The sequence below is a fragment of the Patagioenas fasciata genome, chromosome 7, assembly GCF_037038585.1.
Source record: "Patagioenas fasciata isolate bPatFas1 chromosome 7, bPatFas1.hap1, whole genome shotgun sequence".
Classification (NCBI taxonomy): domain Eukaryota; kingdom Metazoa; phylum Chordata; class Aves; order Columbiformes; family Columbidae; genus Patagioenas; species Patagioenas fasciata.
Genome location: NC_092526.1, coordinates 38,696,481 through 38,712,820, shown reverse-complemented (window position 1 = coordinate 38,712,820; position 16,340 = coordinate 38,696,481). Strand labels below are relative to the sequence as shown.

Genomic DNA, 16,340 nt, shown 5'->3' with positions numbered 1-16,340 from the left:
ACGTGCCTCGCTCAGGCCGTGCTCGAGAGGCGGCTCCGCGGGGTCTCGGCGCTGCTGCTGCCCGCTTGACCCGGGCACGCTGAGCTAAAACGCTCCTGGAGTGCCTCAGTGTAAGAAATGAGTCTCAAGCTCGTGTAAGAATTTATCCTGGTTCTCACATCAGGGAAGCCCGTGACACCGTAAAATCGGCAGATTAGTAAGTTCTTAAAACCACGTTTTAGGGTTTTAGAACTGGCATTTCTTATTTAGCGCCGGGGCTGGACCGGTAGTGTCCTTCCGCAGGTCCAGTTGGTCATACATGGCTTATATTGACTGAAAAAAGTATATATTTATTACAACGCTTGTCAGCAAGCTCTGCAAACGGCGTATGGGCTGTCTTAAAGTGGTAGCAGATGTATTTATGTATCCAGGCTCCTAAACTCTGTGGCGCATATGTAAAGCACACGTACGTGCTCGATGTCCTTTATCACTGGTAAAGCGGCGCGGGGGTTTCCCGCGGGAATCGGGAACGCCGGGCCGCACACAGGCGAACGCCTCACGGGACCCGCTGCCCCTCAGGTGAGTTGCCGTGGGCTGCGCAGCTGCTCTGCCGCCGGGGGTCGCCGCAGCGGCCCCGGCACCCCTACGCCCGCTCCGGCAAGCGGTCCGGAACGGGACGCCCCTCCACAGCCGCCGGGCGGGCCCCGAGCGCTCCGCCTACAAGGGAGGTGCTACCCCTGCCCGCAGCCAAGATGGCGCCTGCGGCCTCTCCCCTCCCTATCGGCGGCGGCCCGGGGCGTGTGCCGGAATGCGGGCGGGGCGGGCGATGTGGCGAGGCCCGGCCCCCTCCGCCGCCCGGCTGCCGCGCGGCACTGCCCGGCCGCAACCCGCCGTGGGCCGGGTAGGCTGCGGGGAGAGGCCGCGGTTGCTGCGGGGGGAGCTGGGGAAGGCCGAGGGCTCGGTCGGTGTCGGCGCGGGGCGGCTGCTGTGGCCTGGGGGCGGGCGGCGGGGCAGTGCGGGGGAACGGGAGAGGCCGCGGCCGGCTTCTCTGCCTGGGCAGCTGCTAATCTGCGGTAAACGCCGCTGCCCGGGCCCGCTGGGCTCCGGGGACGGCTGCGGACCCCGGGAGTGGGAGGATAAGGCGGTTGTCAGTGCCGGGCCAGAGTCCCGGCGTGCGGGTTGAGCCGCGTCCCCACCGACACCTCCCCCGCGTCCCCTCAGCAGCCCGGCTGCTTCCCCCCCGCTGACTCCCTGCGAAAAAGGGCCACAAAATGGAGAAAACAGACTTCTCCGGGTTAGGGGTAACACTGTCAGAGACGAAATCAGCGCGACCTGCCGCTGCTTAATTCCCTAAGTCGTCTGTGGGTTTTAAGTACGGATTTGTTTTTTCCTTCCTCCACCAAAAGCCTGAGGGGTGTGTTTTCACTTTTAGAGATTAAAACCGAAGGAGCGCTGGCAAAGAACGGACATGCTTGGCACTTGTCTGCAGTCGCTTGTGTTGTGCTACGTTATTTACCCGAAAAGGAGAGACTGAGACTCTGTTATTTGGATCCTTGACTTCCTCTCAGGTTATGGTATAACCGTAATAGTAAAGCAAAAACTGTGGAAATTGCACGTGGGAACTGAGCATGGTAGGATCTTGAAGAAAAGTAACTGCTATTGACAAAAAAAGGAAGGGAAGGAATGGCATCCCGAGAGAGGCTGTATGAGCTTTGGATGCTCTACTGCAGTAAGGTAAATATTGGGGGGGGTTGTTTGTCATTTTCCTGTTTTCTTTGGAAGTCAGGTGTTTAAAATGTGTCTTTAACATTTTTTAACACTTTTTTTTTTTTTTTCTTAGAAGTTGCATAGGCCTGTCTGGTTTCTTTAAGGGTATGACTGCACTTCTTAGACTATTTACAACCCCATCTCTTGATTTGCTGTTCAGGTTGGGCTTTTTTGTGTGCGAGATGTGAATTGCATGGTGTTCATGGCTCAGCTTAAGCAGTTATTGTAGCTGTATCTTTTAAGTATGTGAATGCATATGCTCACATAATTCTTTCTTTTGTAGGGCCATGGCATTAAGATACATTGTATTCACTTAATTCACAGCTGTGTAGTATTTAGCTTTATACTTACTGTTTTCTGTGCAGCTCCAGTTTCATTTAAACTAGATTAGCAAAAGCCTTCCCAAAGAACGGATTTAAGTTACTCCCGAGTCTTCCTTTGCTGATTATCACTATGATATCTAAATACTCCATTAATAATAATTAATTTACTTCACCTGGTAGGAATGTTATTAAAATATCATCTTGTATCCATTGGCATTGTAGAACAATTCATGTATTTAAAGCGCAGGTCCTAATCGCTGCTGGGCATGCTGAGTATGTACACAAATTGTACTGCAGATTATCTAAATAGATATCTGTAGAATAAGGAATGTACAAAAAATAACTGTGAAGGCAAGGGAAAGGACTGGCCTACTGCCATGTAGGAACTCAGTGGCAAGGATAGCTTTTGGTGGCCTTATTCTCTGGTTTTCTTTGGCTTTTCTCTTTGCAGTCCCATACTTTATATGTATCACAGTTTATTTTGCTCTTCAAACATAAAGGGTAAACCAAACATTCTCTTGTTCTTCTTACCAGTTCATTTCTAGAGAAGGCCCATCTTGAGAGCATAGTTTTAAGTACAGACCATCTCAACAACCCAAGTGCACAAAGCAGTGGATGAGGGTTGCACAAAGTAGTCTTAACTGTAGCTTTTCTTATTTTTTTTCTTTTTTTGTTTGTGTGTGTGTGAGTTTGTAACCCTACTGCTTTGTATGTAGTTAAAAATAAAACTAGTGCAAACATAACAGCGTGGTATGACTTCTGCTACCCCTGTGGGAGATTGGTTGGGTTGAAGTATATTTGCATGGACCTTTGCCTTTTAAACTAATGTAGTAATGCCAATGGCAGTAGGAAATGAACTAGCGCTGGAGGAGATGGATGTTTTGCCAGTGAGTTCATCGATGTGAGAAGAACAAAGACGCTTGGAACAGACTCCAAGAATCCAGGCTTTCCTCAGCTTTGGGAGACGCAGGGCTGCAGAGATGAGCTCAGCTCTGAATTCCTGTGCCCAGCCAGTCTTTGTCTCTTTCCTCCTTAGTTATTTGTAAAATTCTTTTGTCTGTCTTATACCTTCTCTCCTTTTGCTTGAGCCTTTCATTTAAGTTGTATGCTTTCCATCTCTGTGTTGGCTGTGTGATAGCAGGAAGTTTGCATAAATAGAAGAGTTCTAGTTAAAATGTGTGCTTACATCACTTAGAGAATGTTCAGTTTCTTTATGGTAATGATGTGTATGTGGTCTGGTCAGCTCTCAGGTGGTGGAGGATGTACCATTAAAAAAAGAATTGTGTACTCAGCCTCCATGAGCTTTCAGTGACATTTTTAGCCTTTTTTCTTCCAGACCCATATATTAAGGGCACAATTAGGTGGATTCATATCTTGATAAGGATTTGTTCTTAAGCAGGAAAATAGTTTTGAATTGTTTTTTAAACATTAAAAAACTTGTCTTCCAAATTTGAAGTCAATCAGAGTAACTCCAAAAAAGGAGTCCTTTCAAAAAGTGCTAGACACAACACTGGTTTTTCCCTTTGTCTCTCAACTGGTTCAGGTTAAAATGATACCTTGTTCTGCTTGATGCAGGCATCCAGTATAACAGTATTTCATCTTGAATTAAGTTTGGTGAAGTTAAGAGCAACTGAAGAAGCTAGGTCTTAGGATGTAAAATGTTGTGAAACCTTAATGTAAATTAGAGTATTCTGTCATGTATTGAAAACATCTGTGTGCTGTACTTTGTTCTCCTCAGAGCATCCAGCTCAATGGGAAGGTGTAGCAATAAATAATCAGTAGTGACAGGACACAGAGAAGTCTCTTTCTACCTGGCACTACCTAGCAAAGTGTCGTAGCAAATCCTGTATGTTGCGCTGTCGTGACCTTGTTGTGCCATCCTGGGAGGGGAAGCCAGGCAATTTTTCCAAACTACAAAACCTGCTGGAGAGCCACACTTGAGTAAGCTGGGAAGTTGTTGTGCCACAAATCCTAAATGTGTGGCTTTAGCTTTTGCAGCCTTGCTAGCTACAGTGAAATCCAAGCTCCTTTTTTGTGTGATGCTTCAGATTATTGCTATTGAGTAGTCTTGTTTGTCTTGCCTTTTTTAGATAATCAGGTCTTTTGCGATAGGAAGTTAAATATAGCACCCTGTGCTACAGCAGCAATCCTGACCAGAACTTTGAGGTGATGGATAATGCTCTGTTACCATCTTACCATCTATTCTGGGTCACGACTCTTGTGATCACTTGACGTCTCTGGCAGTGTGCCAGTTGCTACAATAACTTTTGTGCAAAGTAACATTAGGAAGGCATTTCTCTATTTTCATTCCCTCTTTTGAAGTTTAGCAGTTGGAGATTTGGTCAGGCAGCAGCATGTAACTAGCATCTCTGCAGAAGCAGTCTCTGATATCACGTCTGAGCTGATTTATTTTTCTTTGTTTCTTTCTTTTAAGATTATGTTTCAGTGGCTGCAAAATTTCATTTTTACAGTTACTTTTCATCTGGCAGTTTCTAATCTAAGGTTGGATTTCTTTTTTCCTGCTTCTGTTCCCCTAAAAGCTATCCTGTAGGGCAAGAGCTCCAAAGCTGCGGATCACAGTCTGCTGTCTAAGATGCCCAGTGAAAGTAGTAGCTACATGTGATTTATGGTCCTGATGATGCATGGAAGCAGTTTAAAAATTCATTATATTTAGTGAAGTTAGATGTGAGTCACCAGGGTTGTATTGCAGTGTTGTATTGTTAGTAGATTGAGCTCTTCCTGCCTTGGGGTGTTTGTTAAGGATGCAGCTTGCTGGCATGTTTTTTAATGATTTTCAGTTTCAACTGTGTGTTTTGTTGTTGTTTGTTTTCCCACTCAATTCTCTGTACAATGCTGTTATACACTTGAATATTGATATGGGTGTAAGCTGCTGTCCTCTCATCCAAATGTAGGCACGTGTGCATTTCAAAATAGTTGAATTATGTATAGAGAGGGCCTGTGTTACCTATTCTACAGTAGTCACTAGGAGAAATTTTCCCCAGTAGTCCAGGTAGACAGCAGTAGTATCAAGTGTGTTGATTGTCGGTTCAAACCCTTCAATAACCTACACAGGAACATGAAACACTTGTTATGTAAGCACAAATGCAGCAGATACCTGAAAATAGTAATGTAAGTATATGGCAGGAGAAGAGCTTTACTAGGTGAACTGAAGTAGTCAGGGAGAAGGACATGCTTTCATCTACATCTGTGATCTTTTCCTGTTCATGTGACTTGTAGCCTCAGACCACCATGGCTGTAATAATATTACTATTATAGTATTAGTTGGTTAACCTTGTCTTAGATGTTAGTCATGTATCAGTATACCAAATTAATTCATGTTTATAATCCTCTGCAGTAACTGTTACTGCAGATTGAAATTAAAGGGGTTGAACCTGTATCTTCTCTGCAAGATTTTAACTACGTGTATCTAACCTCCCCCAGTTGTTCTGGTAGGTTTTTCAGACTCATAAAGGATGTCAGGATTTCTGATATAAGTCTTTTTTTTTTTATTCTACTCAGAAAGTGATCAGGTATCATTTTATATGGAAAGAGATATTTTTTTTTTCTTCTCTATTTAAATTTAAAAAAAAAAAAAATCCCAATTGTCTTCAGGAGGTATTTCAAATGTGTAAATGCTGACACTTAGCTGCCATGTGCAGCTCAGGAAACCTTCAGTTTTCTATTGTATTACAGTGGTTCTGAGCTTTTTCTTAACTCTGATCTCCAGTAAAACCCTGATTTCATTTAAACACTGCCCTATTTTATAGGTGATATAACAGTTTGAAGGGAAAACTGTGAGTCTGTCTTTCAGCTGGTTTCTAGCCTGCACTTCACATTTCAGAGAGGGGACATTCAAACTTAGTGTAATTAATACAGTAGGGACTCTGTGTTAGCAGCTGTAAAGCTCATCATAATGCTCTTGTCTCAGCTATCTCCGATACTTAAACCAGAGCATCCCTTGCTGTGTTAAGAGCAGCAGACTTGTGTATAAGCTGTCATCTTAAATGCACTTTCTTGTGTTGTATTTTGTTTTGACAAAATTTGATTGTATTGAGATAAATATATTGTAGTTTTTTTCTCTGGCATAGTGAAGGATTTCTATATATTTTAAAACCTTATTGTTTAATGCTGTAGCATAGAAAGAGATGTGTTACTTTTTTTTTTTTTTTTTTTTTTAATAGAAGAGCATTTACTAGTACTAGATCAAAAACCGGACAGAAAAACCCCATTACATGTGGCTGTATGTGTTATCCTAAAAATGTCCTATAGTGGTTAGAGCCCTGTTACTTTGAGTTATTTTTGTTGTCATGTGGGGTCTGGCTTACAGAAATCAGAAGAAGATTTCAATGAGAAAATAAGTGGTCTTGGGAGAAATCGTGATTTCTTTGTTAGTTAGGAGCAGCCCACTGTGATGAATGAAGTTCTACCAACTGTGGTGTGCTGGCAGTGCCAGCCTGTCTGTAATTACGTGTCTGTCTCCACGATCAGAAGGCCATTGCAATGTGAATACTTAGAAGCTGAAACTTTAACATATAAACATAATTGAGTTGAGTTAAACTTACATTCATATTATGAGGACTAAACTCTGTGCTGTGAGAAGAGTCTGTGAAAGAGAATAACTTCCATTAATTCCTTGTTCCTGTATCTTAATCCTAACATGCTATATAGAATTCAGATAAATTTGACCTTGAATTGTGAGAATAAATTTCTGTGATCCTTTCAAGGATGTGCTTCTTGAGGGGAATTCTGTTAGCATCAACCACCTTATGCTGGTCCAAAGCTAACAAAAAAGAGGGCCATCTTGATAGTCAAAAGAGTAGGCTTGGAGCAAGAACGTACCAGTTCTCGCGGTGTATAATGTTACGGTCTTGCTAAGCTGACCTACTAAGTGTCAGTGACAAAAGGAATCGTGCTGCAATGTTAGTGTCCCTTCACTACTGTATTACAAAGTACGGCCTCGCAGACAGTATTTTATAGCTCAATTAAATCCCTCAGTCAACTGCATCAAAAGATTTGGGCATTTAATGGGATGTTCAGCAAGTGACAGCAAATATGTACCTTCACGAAGAGTGTTATGAAATTGCAAGGGATAGTTCATCAGTGTATGTTAATTAATCTGAGTTTTTGCTTGTAAGATGTTTTTAATGTCTGTTGCTGTATAAAATCAGATAGTATTTGTAAACTAAAAACGTTTGTGATGAGATCAGCTTTTAGACATGACTGTTGTAGGTCTGCTTAAAGCAGGATGATTGAACTGGCTTTGTTCACTTAAGTGATGTTGTAGTTGTGTTTCTCAAAGAAACGTGGTTTCAGCCAAAATTACGCTTTAGTTGTGGTGAGGTGTATGTGTTTCAACAAGAATATTGTCCTTGTTAAACTGTGAACCCTGTGTGAAACACTGACCTTTGCACCCCAAACATGATCTCATCCTGACTTCGTGTGCATCTTCCTTCTTGTACCATTGCCGATAGTGACGCGATATGAATCACTGGCCAATATATTGCTTTGTTATATTAGATAAAGAAGTATTCAGCTTACAGCTAGATAAATGCTTGAGCAAACCAAGTGTTCAGTAAAAGTAGTTTTTCACAAGTCACTGTTGTGTAAATTCTTGCCTCTGCTAAAATTAGTGAGTGAAAATTCATTAAACAATTGCTGTGTAAAATCTCTTCTGCAGATTGTTTTAAATCTCTGCATTCTGAGAGAGTATAACTTGTAACAGAGCATGTCACTTGTGGCCATGTATTGGTGGAAATATCTTTTTTCTGTCTTTGTGAGATGCTGAACTAAGAATAGATATAGATAAACAAGAGCTGTTGGTTTTCAGTTCTGAATTCACTGTCTGCTATTTAAAGAGATGTCTCATAGTCTAACAACTAACGTAATTCTGGTATTTATAAATATAGAACTTTTCATGTAAATAACTGACATGTATATGCAAGATGTTGGTCTCTTAACTTGTAGTAGCCATTACCTTCCTTAATTATGAAGCAGGGCAACCTTTGTGCTGATGGTTGTTCAGACACAGAACAGGAACTGACACAGAGCACGCAGACTTCAGGTTCAAATGAGACAGCACGTAGACCTGAACAGAGAGAGATGGAAGAAAACCATCACATTTTGCATGCTATAGAGAGATTATTTTTGCTGCTTATCATTCTGTAATGTACTTGGCAATACATATATGTAGCTGCTCTGAGGTTTGTCCATGCTTTTGCTGTACAGTTTAGAGTTTTACTGGTGTCCAGCATGAGGCTGAAATTTCTACGTGTCCACATGTTTGTGGATTAGTGCTTTACAGAACAAATGAGAAATGTGTAGTTTTGAACATACCAACAGATTTATTTCGGATCAAGCTTTTACGGAAATGAAAGAATCGAGTGCCTCTTAAATGGAATGGTTTATCACAAAGCTAGAAACATGGACTTTTGGTTCTGTGTGTTGACATAGTAATGTAAGAGCGAATTTAACAAACACTGGGCTGTTGTGTGGTTTCTGAGTTATGGCACTTCTAACTTGGTCATCTGGTTCATATCCAGGGATAGCATGTGTCCTGATAAAATAATATTGCAGAATCAGCTCAAATATGCAATATGTTTGTCCTGCAATACGGAAATGAGAGACAGGCTTGCCAGCTGCCCATTGAACGGCATTGTAGCTTAATGCCTGAATCCAAATGTTGTCAATAGATACTGTTAAAATATTTACAGGCTTCAGAAAGGTTAAACAGCTGCCATAGAAAAGAGAAGAGCTTCTTTAATTACTGAGCTTTTCTTGATGAAAGAGATATATGTGAGAAAGAAAACACCCACTGAAACATGCACACATCTCAACAGTGCAGATAAGCATCTTGGGTTTTTTAAAAAAAGTCATTTTGTTCAGTTAACTTTTCCAATTTATCTTGTGGTAAATGGGAAGCTTTAGTAGGGGAGGATGGAAGGTAAACAGAAAACACCAACAAATTAGAACTATACTTGATTATTCTAACCATAAACACTGTTTGAAGTTTGACATCTCACTAAGCCTCCTCTTTGCATCTGCAAATCTAAACATTAGCTGTTAGATTTCCGTGCTCATAAAATATGTCTGTTGATGATTTCTCTGATATTTAAAGCATTTATGATGTTTGTCTGATTTATGATTGAGGGTTGCATGTACCTATAGTAAGGAGTAGGAGTAAGTGGCATTAAATAATTGTTTGACCAGTGAGTAACACTGCTAATTATGACTGTGTAAAATTAGGAATTAAGTTTAACTGTACTAATATCTAAAAGCAAAGCATATTTTAAAACAGTGAGGATGTTTAGGAGGTTAAATTACAAAGGGTTTAAAGGCTTTTGAATGCTTTATGTAAAGGACATCTGAAGGAGGCAGAAACAAAGCCTCAAAATAAATTAACAATTAAATACCACTGTTACATAGCGGAAACAGGGCATAAAATTGAGCAGATGCTAAACCTTCAATTACCTAATAGATAGCAATTTACCATGCAAAATACCTTCCTAGTAATTCTGGCTTTTAGACTGAAGTTGGGAGGATAGAGATTAAGACAAATCTTTGAGGACATATTCCTGAAATCTGAATGAAAACAGTGAATGAGTTTGCTTTTATGTATGAATGTAGGGAGAATTGGTACTCTTTTATTGTCAATTATCAGTCACCAGAATCTGCATAAGAACCTGCAGGAGCATCCCATAAGACATTTAATAACTCATAAGGAAGCGAAGGCAGAGGTTGAAAAGGTAGCACTTGTATTGGAAAGAAGAATTTATAAGAATCGCTCTTCTGTGGAAGAGCGATTGGAAATGTTAACTGACAAATGCGAGGCATTGGCCCAGAGTTTCCAGTGGCGTAATCCTCATGAGTTCTGGAGCAAGCGGTTGTGGTATGTGCAGGCTGCTTGTAAGTCACCTTAGTAACTCTGTCAATAGCTGCTTGGCTAATGCATTCAATTCGAGAAAGCTTGGTATTCATTTACTGCTGCTTTTGCTGAATTTAGGACTAGCTGGAATCAAAATTTTTCATTATAAATGACTGAAGCTTCATGGGAACTAAATGTTAAATGGTTTAGAATGTTCTGAGAAGCAAGGAAGGAAAATTTTTTATTTGAAGTTCCTGGTTTGTTTGTTTGGTAACAGTTTTGGTTAGATCTGTAGTGTTCACACGCTTTAAGGATAAACTTGGAATTTTGGAGAGAAAATACGATGATGAGAAGGATGGTCCCTTAATATTTGTTGTGTATAAGAACCCAGGTCTCAAAAATAGCCACAAGTACAGTGGCTCAGGTGTATCTTTTTCTCCACAGGATACTGCATCATTCACTGTACTGAATGGACAAAGCTCTTGAGAATAAAGCAGGCTATAGAGAACAAGGGTGTTACTTACAGAAATCTGACCTCATTATTTGCCTGTGCTAATCACTTAAAAACTGTACCAGTGAAAGTACGATGGATGCCAAACAGCAGTTGCACAAGTAACCCATATTCTGCTGTATCCTAGTTTTTGAGCCTTAGATATTTTTTTAAGGGTGCTTTTGAAAAGTGTATAGTTGAGCTGCAGTACAATGTTAACCTAAGGCCTGGTGTGATTGAGAAGGCTGTTAAATCCATAGTTGAAATAAAATTTTTCTTTATTTAAGTTTTCTATAAAGTAATCAGATGACATTTTGAAACATACATACTTCTTTTGAAAAGCTGTGCACAAGTTCTCAGCCTTTCTTTATCTGCTGAAAGACTTGACAATATTTGATTGTTGATATGGTGAAGTAAGTGGCTGATGTTTTTACTGTTGTAGCACCGTCCTGCTTCCTTTCAGTCTGTGTTAAACTTTAGTCTCTTGCATCACCCTGAAAGTTAGAAACTTGATGTGGAAAAGCTGGCTTTGTGCATGTGGTTGCTAAAACTCAGACCTTTTCTTATTTAAAATGATAGCATGACTTTGAGTTTCAAAGCAGTCAAGCATTAAACTCCAAAGCTTTCTGAAGCTATAGTTTGAATTTTCATTAACTTAGGCTTATCTTGACACTGTAGACTCCCTTCCAGTTATTTAGGGTGCTTCTTGTTCCCTTAGGCTTAAAATACAACTTTCAGCTTGTGCTGCTGGTTGGTTCGTCATGTCAACTTTGATGGGAAAAGTGAATGTTAATAGAATATGCTGTGTCGTCTTATGGTAAACTCTTGGTAAGTGCAGTGGGCTCTAAAGGCTGAAATACTGTATGACAGATTGTACGTGGAACTTGCCTGGTGGGACTTTCAGTCTAATGAGAAGATACTAAAATCTAAGCTCAGGTTAACTAGATTTGTCCCAGGGTTGGTATCAGTCACATGCCAGTTCCAAAGCTACAAGGCTGTAATTGTGTTTGTCATTTTAAAACAACAACAAAAAGAGCAAGAGAAAGAAAAATAGAGGCTTTGCTTCCATTTAGTAAGCAAATTCTTTCATTTTGTTTCTCCAGTTTTGTTGGGGACTGAAGTAGACAGGAAATCAAATGATAGCTCTCGGATAACTGTGTTTAACATACGGCACTAGTGGAAGATTGTAATTATTATTCTTGTTTTGAAAAGAGAAGAAATATATTCAACTTTGACTTCTAATGTTTGTGAGCTAAATTTCATCATAATTGACAGCTATAGATGTATTTTGGTATAAATCTCTATGCCAAGGGGAAGTTTTTAACTTGTCCCAAAATAGTTGTTCCTATCACGATTCACTACAACTCCCATTTATAAAAAAAACCCACTCCCCTCCCCCCCTTTTCTCTTGGTTTCGGAAACGGAACAGAATACTTGTGTGAATTTTCAAAGAGGAGGTTTATAATTACTTGCCAGGAGTGTTCCTTCTTTTGGATCAACAACTGATTCAAAAATGAGTGTTGTAATTAAAATGAAAAGTTGTGCCCAAAGGTGATTGCCCTGATAATTAGAATTGGTTGATTGAATTTGTCAAGACAATTTAGCCAGCTTAGAATGGCATATCAGGAAGTCTTTTATTAATTCTTACTATAGTTTTGCTGCCATAATGAAGCTTTTCTGGTTTTAGTTAGGTATTTTACAGATTTGAAAGGTTCACAAAAAGCATAAGCTCTTTAACGTGTTTCAGAATAAAGACTGCTAGCGGATCGTGTGCTGAAAATGTTGCCTTTCATTTTTGAAAACATGAAGAGGAAAAAGCTCCCTTAAAACAAACCTTCTAATCCCTTGATGAATAGTTTATTTCAGACAGTGCTGAGAAATGTTCTACAATTCTGCATTATGCAGACTACTTCAATTAGTTTTAAGACTATTAAACTCACCAGTGGTCTAAAGGCAGCATTTTGTGTTTGATTTCCTAACGTTGATTTTTTTGTAGGTCTAATTCAGCCTTAACACCAAGGGATTGTTCATATTTTAAATACAATGCTTGGGAGCAGGGGATTAGTTGCTGTAATACCAGTGCCAGTGAGATTTTATGGTAGCGCTTGGAAGCTGCAATTCCCTTTGAAGACTGACGAGCTGCTGCGCGCAATGGCCGGACCTGGCCTGCTATTTTATAACTGCATGTTAAATTTAACGACTTCAAACAACTGTCTCGTCAGACAAGTCGGGCTTGTCTGACAGCCGGACTCTGGACTGCCCTGCAGGGATTTTTGCCTTTAGCCCATGGAATGTGACACTGCAAACAGCCTCGGGCAGAGCCGGCTTTTGTTTTTAGCAACTCATGCTTCCTGAACACAGCTGTAAAAATTGTACTGAGCTTTGCCCTTCTGGTTGTGTCTGCTTGCTTGGAGCCATAGTAGAAATGGAAGTTACTGTTAAATCTAAAAGCAAAATGTATATAAAAACATAAATTGTGTGGATTTGAAACCCTGGGTAAACGTACCCACATTCCACAAGCACAGGTCTAAAGACTTGCAGTGTGAGGACTTCAATGCCAGACTTGTGTAAAATGTTTTCATTCAAGTTAAAGCAAACTGTGAGTCTAATACTAACTGTCTTGTTATCCATTTTTAAAATGTTATTACTGGCGCAAAAAATGATTTTTCTTGTTGACCTTCTTGCATAGGCAGACGATTTACTGAAAAAAAAAAGATTGGATTAGAACATTTCTTTGTCATTTGATTAATCAGCCTTCATAAAGACTAGAGCTGTTGTAATTTGTAGGTAATTCAATATATCAGAGATGAGAGAGCCTGTCCCAAGTTAGTGTAGATTTTAGTTATATTTTCTTGTTACTTATTTGCCTTAGAGAATCTCATATTGTTCAGAAGGGCATTAGGGTGCTCCTCCTCTCAGTGGTTGTTCTAGTTTCAGTGGTGTTGAACGCTAAAGTTGGTATTGACATTGAGAGCTTTTTTCCCCAGATATGCCAAGTCTAAGGACGGCCACTAGAGTTTATATGTACATATATCACAGTTGTTAAAATGTTAGATACTTGGGATACTTGCTAATTGCTTGGCAGTGTTTGGCCACAGTATTGGTATGTGAGTGTGAAAACGAACTGGTTTCATTTAGCAACATTTTTTTCTTCCTTTCTAGCATTGTGCCGTGTTGGTAAAGAAAACCAAACAAAAACACAACCACAAACCCCAACAGAAATGCGCACCTCTTTCTGAGTCTTTAGGGGGGGCTTTCGGTGTGGTGCTGTGTTTGGTTTAGTTTTTTAGGTACCTGTTAGAAACACTATACTGCTCAGGCCTGGCAGTCTTTCTTTTTAAAGTGCAAAGAGCTATGACAACTATTCAATTATTATTGTACCAAAAGGATCTCATGAAAACGGAGGCCTAAAGGGTGTTGTGTTGTTTTGTGGGTGTTTTGTTTGTTTTGGTTTAGTTAAATACCAAAAGTATTGAAGGGAGGGAAGGAACAAGGAAGTATTTTCACTACCAGGTGGTATGAGCTACATTTGATGTAATAGGCTTAAAATACATTTTTTTTTCCTTAGTGCAAGTGAATGAGTGTTGCTATAGCAGTTTCACAGGCTTTCGTTACAATATGTTGAGCTCAGATGCCTAAACTTAGGCTCTGCAGATTTGTGGCTTGTGCATAATTATCAACCAAATGGCTTTTTACTTTCTTTTCTTTTTTAAGATTCACACATATCCTTACAATGGCACCCTTAAAATAGCCTTGTGAAACCTCTGGTTGTTATTTCAGTTTGTCACTATGAAGACAAATAGCTAACTTAAGTTAGATTTAAGCTTCTAGGAATTTCAAGCTGTGGAGAAATTATCTTCCAGAAGTTTTAAGGCATGCAGTTTATATATATGAACTATTATTCAAATAAGATACAGAAAATTGTTGTGCTCAAAACTTAGGCAAGCTTCAGGTAAATCAATGAATTGCTTAGACTTTTGACTTAGAAAGCTGTAAGGTTTCCAAAATTAACATTTTCTCTTCTAGTGATTAAAAGTTGTAACTAGTGCAAGGTGGTTTATTACCACATACAGCTGCTTTCTGCTTTTACTGCTGTGTACAAATCAGAATTTTCCTTCTGCGTTTCTTGCTGATCTCAAAAGGTGTGTTTGCAGAGTGTGTGCGGTGGGGCTGGGAAAGAACACCAATCTAAAATTGCTTTATCACGGTTTGTCCTTGTGGTGTATTACCAAAACACACAGCACTCTGTAAGTGGTGTTTTAAAAGCATGGTGTACACAGAAAACAATTTGGAGCTGCTGTCTGCCATACAGCCTCCAGCTACCTGTCTGCAGAATGACAACAGGGTAATTATCCAAGTGGGGAATAAGATATATTCCACAGGCTTCACTGCTTTTACTGATAATAAGGCTTCTGAGTATTTCAGGTGCTTTATTATGGTCTGGCTGAGTTACACATCTTCCTTTCGGGGACTGCAGATAAAAGCGTGTAGCTAACAACTTAGAGTGAATCAGCTGGAGCAGGGGTTGCAGTTCAGTGATTTGTTGCTCTCAGTAGCAACACACATCTGAAGTGTTACCATACCCACGGGCTACTATCTTCTGCTGCCTGGTAACATACATATTTGTCAGATTGCAACAAGTACTGGCTTGGAAAGTTGATCTGGCATTGGAGAGTACCAATGTATTCATATTAAAAGTAGTTCCAATTTTTATTCTACTGTTAATTTGGTTTACCACTTCTGTCATGAGAAAACAGAGGAGAGTTGAAAAGGTGGTGGGAAGATAACTCAACAGAAATAAATTCTAAAACCCACTGACTTTAAACCTCAAATTATATGGCAGCAGCTGACCTCAAAAAAAGAAAAAAGTTCAGTTCAAGATAAAGAAGGTGCTGGGCAGGATAACTGCAGTGTATGTGGTGTGTAAGGAAGCAGCTGATGCTCATTACTACTGTCTGTTTCTATTATGAAATTAAAATTTTAAGCCAATGTAAAAAGACAGTTTTTCTCCTGAACTGTCATGCTTCTTCTGGTTTGGGAAAATATAAGATGCCTTTGAAACACAGAGGCTGGTCTTCAGAAAGGTGTGTGTTTAACCATGTTTTATTAATGCACGTTTTTGTGTGGTTTACCGTGGGTAACACCATTATAAGTTTCCTTTCTTAAAACTGCTTCGTAAAATTTAGATTTCTTGCATCTTTCAACAGATGACTGGTGCATGGGGCCTGAGCTAATCGCTGCTAATAAAGTAAAAGGAAAACCTGGGCCAGATTCGAAGTTTGAAAGCTGTTTTTAACTTCTGTTTCCAGCATCTTTGAAATAACTTAATTTGTAGCAAAACTGTTAAATATTGGCTTGCTTTTTTCTCCTGGAATGGTGTCCTCCTAAGACATAAGTCTTCATTTTTATTTGTTTCTGGAAAGGTGGCATACTTCTATTAGGTGGTTTTGTTGGGTTGTTTGTTTGTTTGTTTGGGGTTTTTTGTTTATTTGTTTTATTTTAGTCCTAAAAATCTGTGTATTCTCTCCTTTCTCCCAGTTGAAATGCATTGAAGAAAAGGTTTCCATTCAAATTAGTGCTACAAAGTTGTGGACAGATAGCCTTGAGTGCAATATTGCCTAATGTTCTCCTCTTCTTTTTTACAGAAAGATCCAGATTACCTGAAGCTCTGGTTGGACAGTTTTGTTTCTAGCTATGAACAGTTTCTGGATGTGGACTTTGAGAAGCTGCCGACTAGGTATGTACATTTACAGACCTTTTCATCTTTCTTTGATAACTGAAACAGACCTGGCTGAGAGCCCGATTTTCTTCAACAACAATACTGCCTTGAAATGCAAGAAAGACTTAGCTGAGTGGTGCTCCCATTCTTTTGAAGGTCGAGTTGGGCTGCGAATGACGAAACTAGGCAAATACTGGTATT

General features: G+C 39.9%; 1 protein-coding gene across 8 annotated transcripts in view; it reads left to right on the top strand.

The window, feature by feature from the left end:
* NBEAL1 (neurobeachin like 1) overlaps positions 1-16,340 on the top strand; it is an 86,480-nt gene that overhangs the window by 481 nt on the left and 69,659 nt on the right. For 5 of the 8 annotated variants that reach the window (XR_010651532.2, XM_065840639.2, XM_071811470.1 and 2 more), the window contains exons 1-3: positions 809-880; positions 1,412-1,713; positions 16,066-16,157. Coding sequence is in view for 7 of the 8 variants with exons in the window: in XM_065840639.2 (XP_065696711.1) it covers positions 1,663-1,713; positions 16,066-16,157 (143 nt within the window). In the remaining variant the exon portion in view is untranslated. Of the gene's footprint in view, positions 1-410; positions 559-808; positions 941-1,411; positions 1,714-16,065; positions 16,158-16,340 lie in introns of those variants that run through there. The other 3 variants (XM_071811468.1, XM_071811467.1, XM_071811469.1) reach the window with 3 other exon arrangements.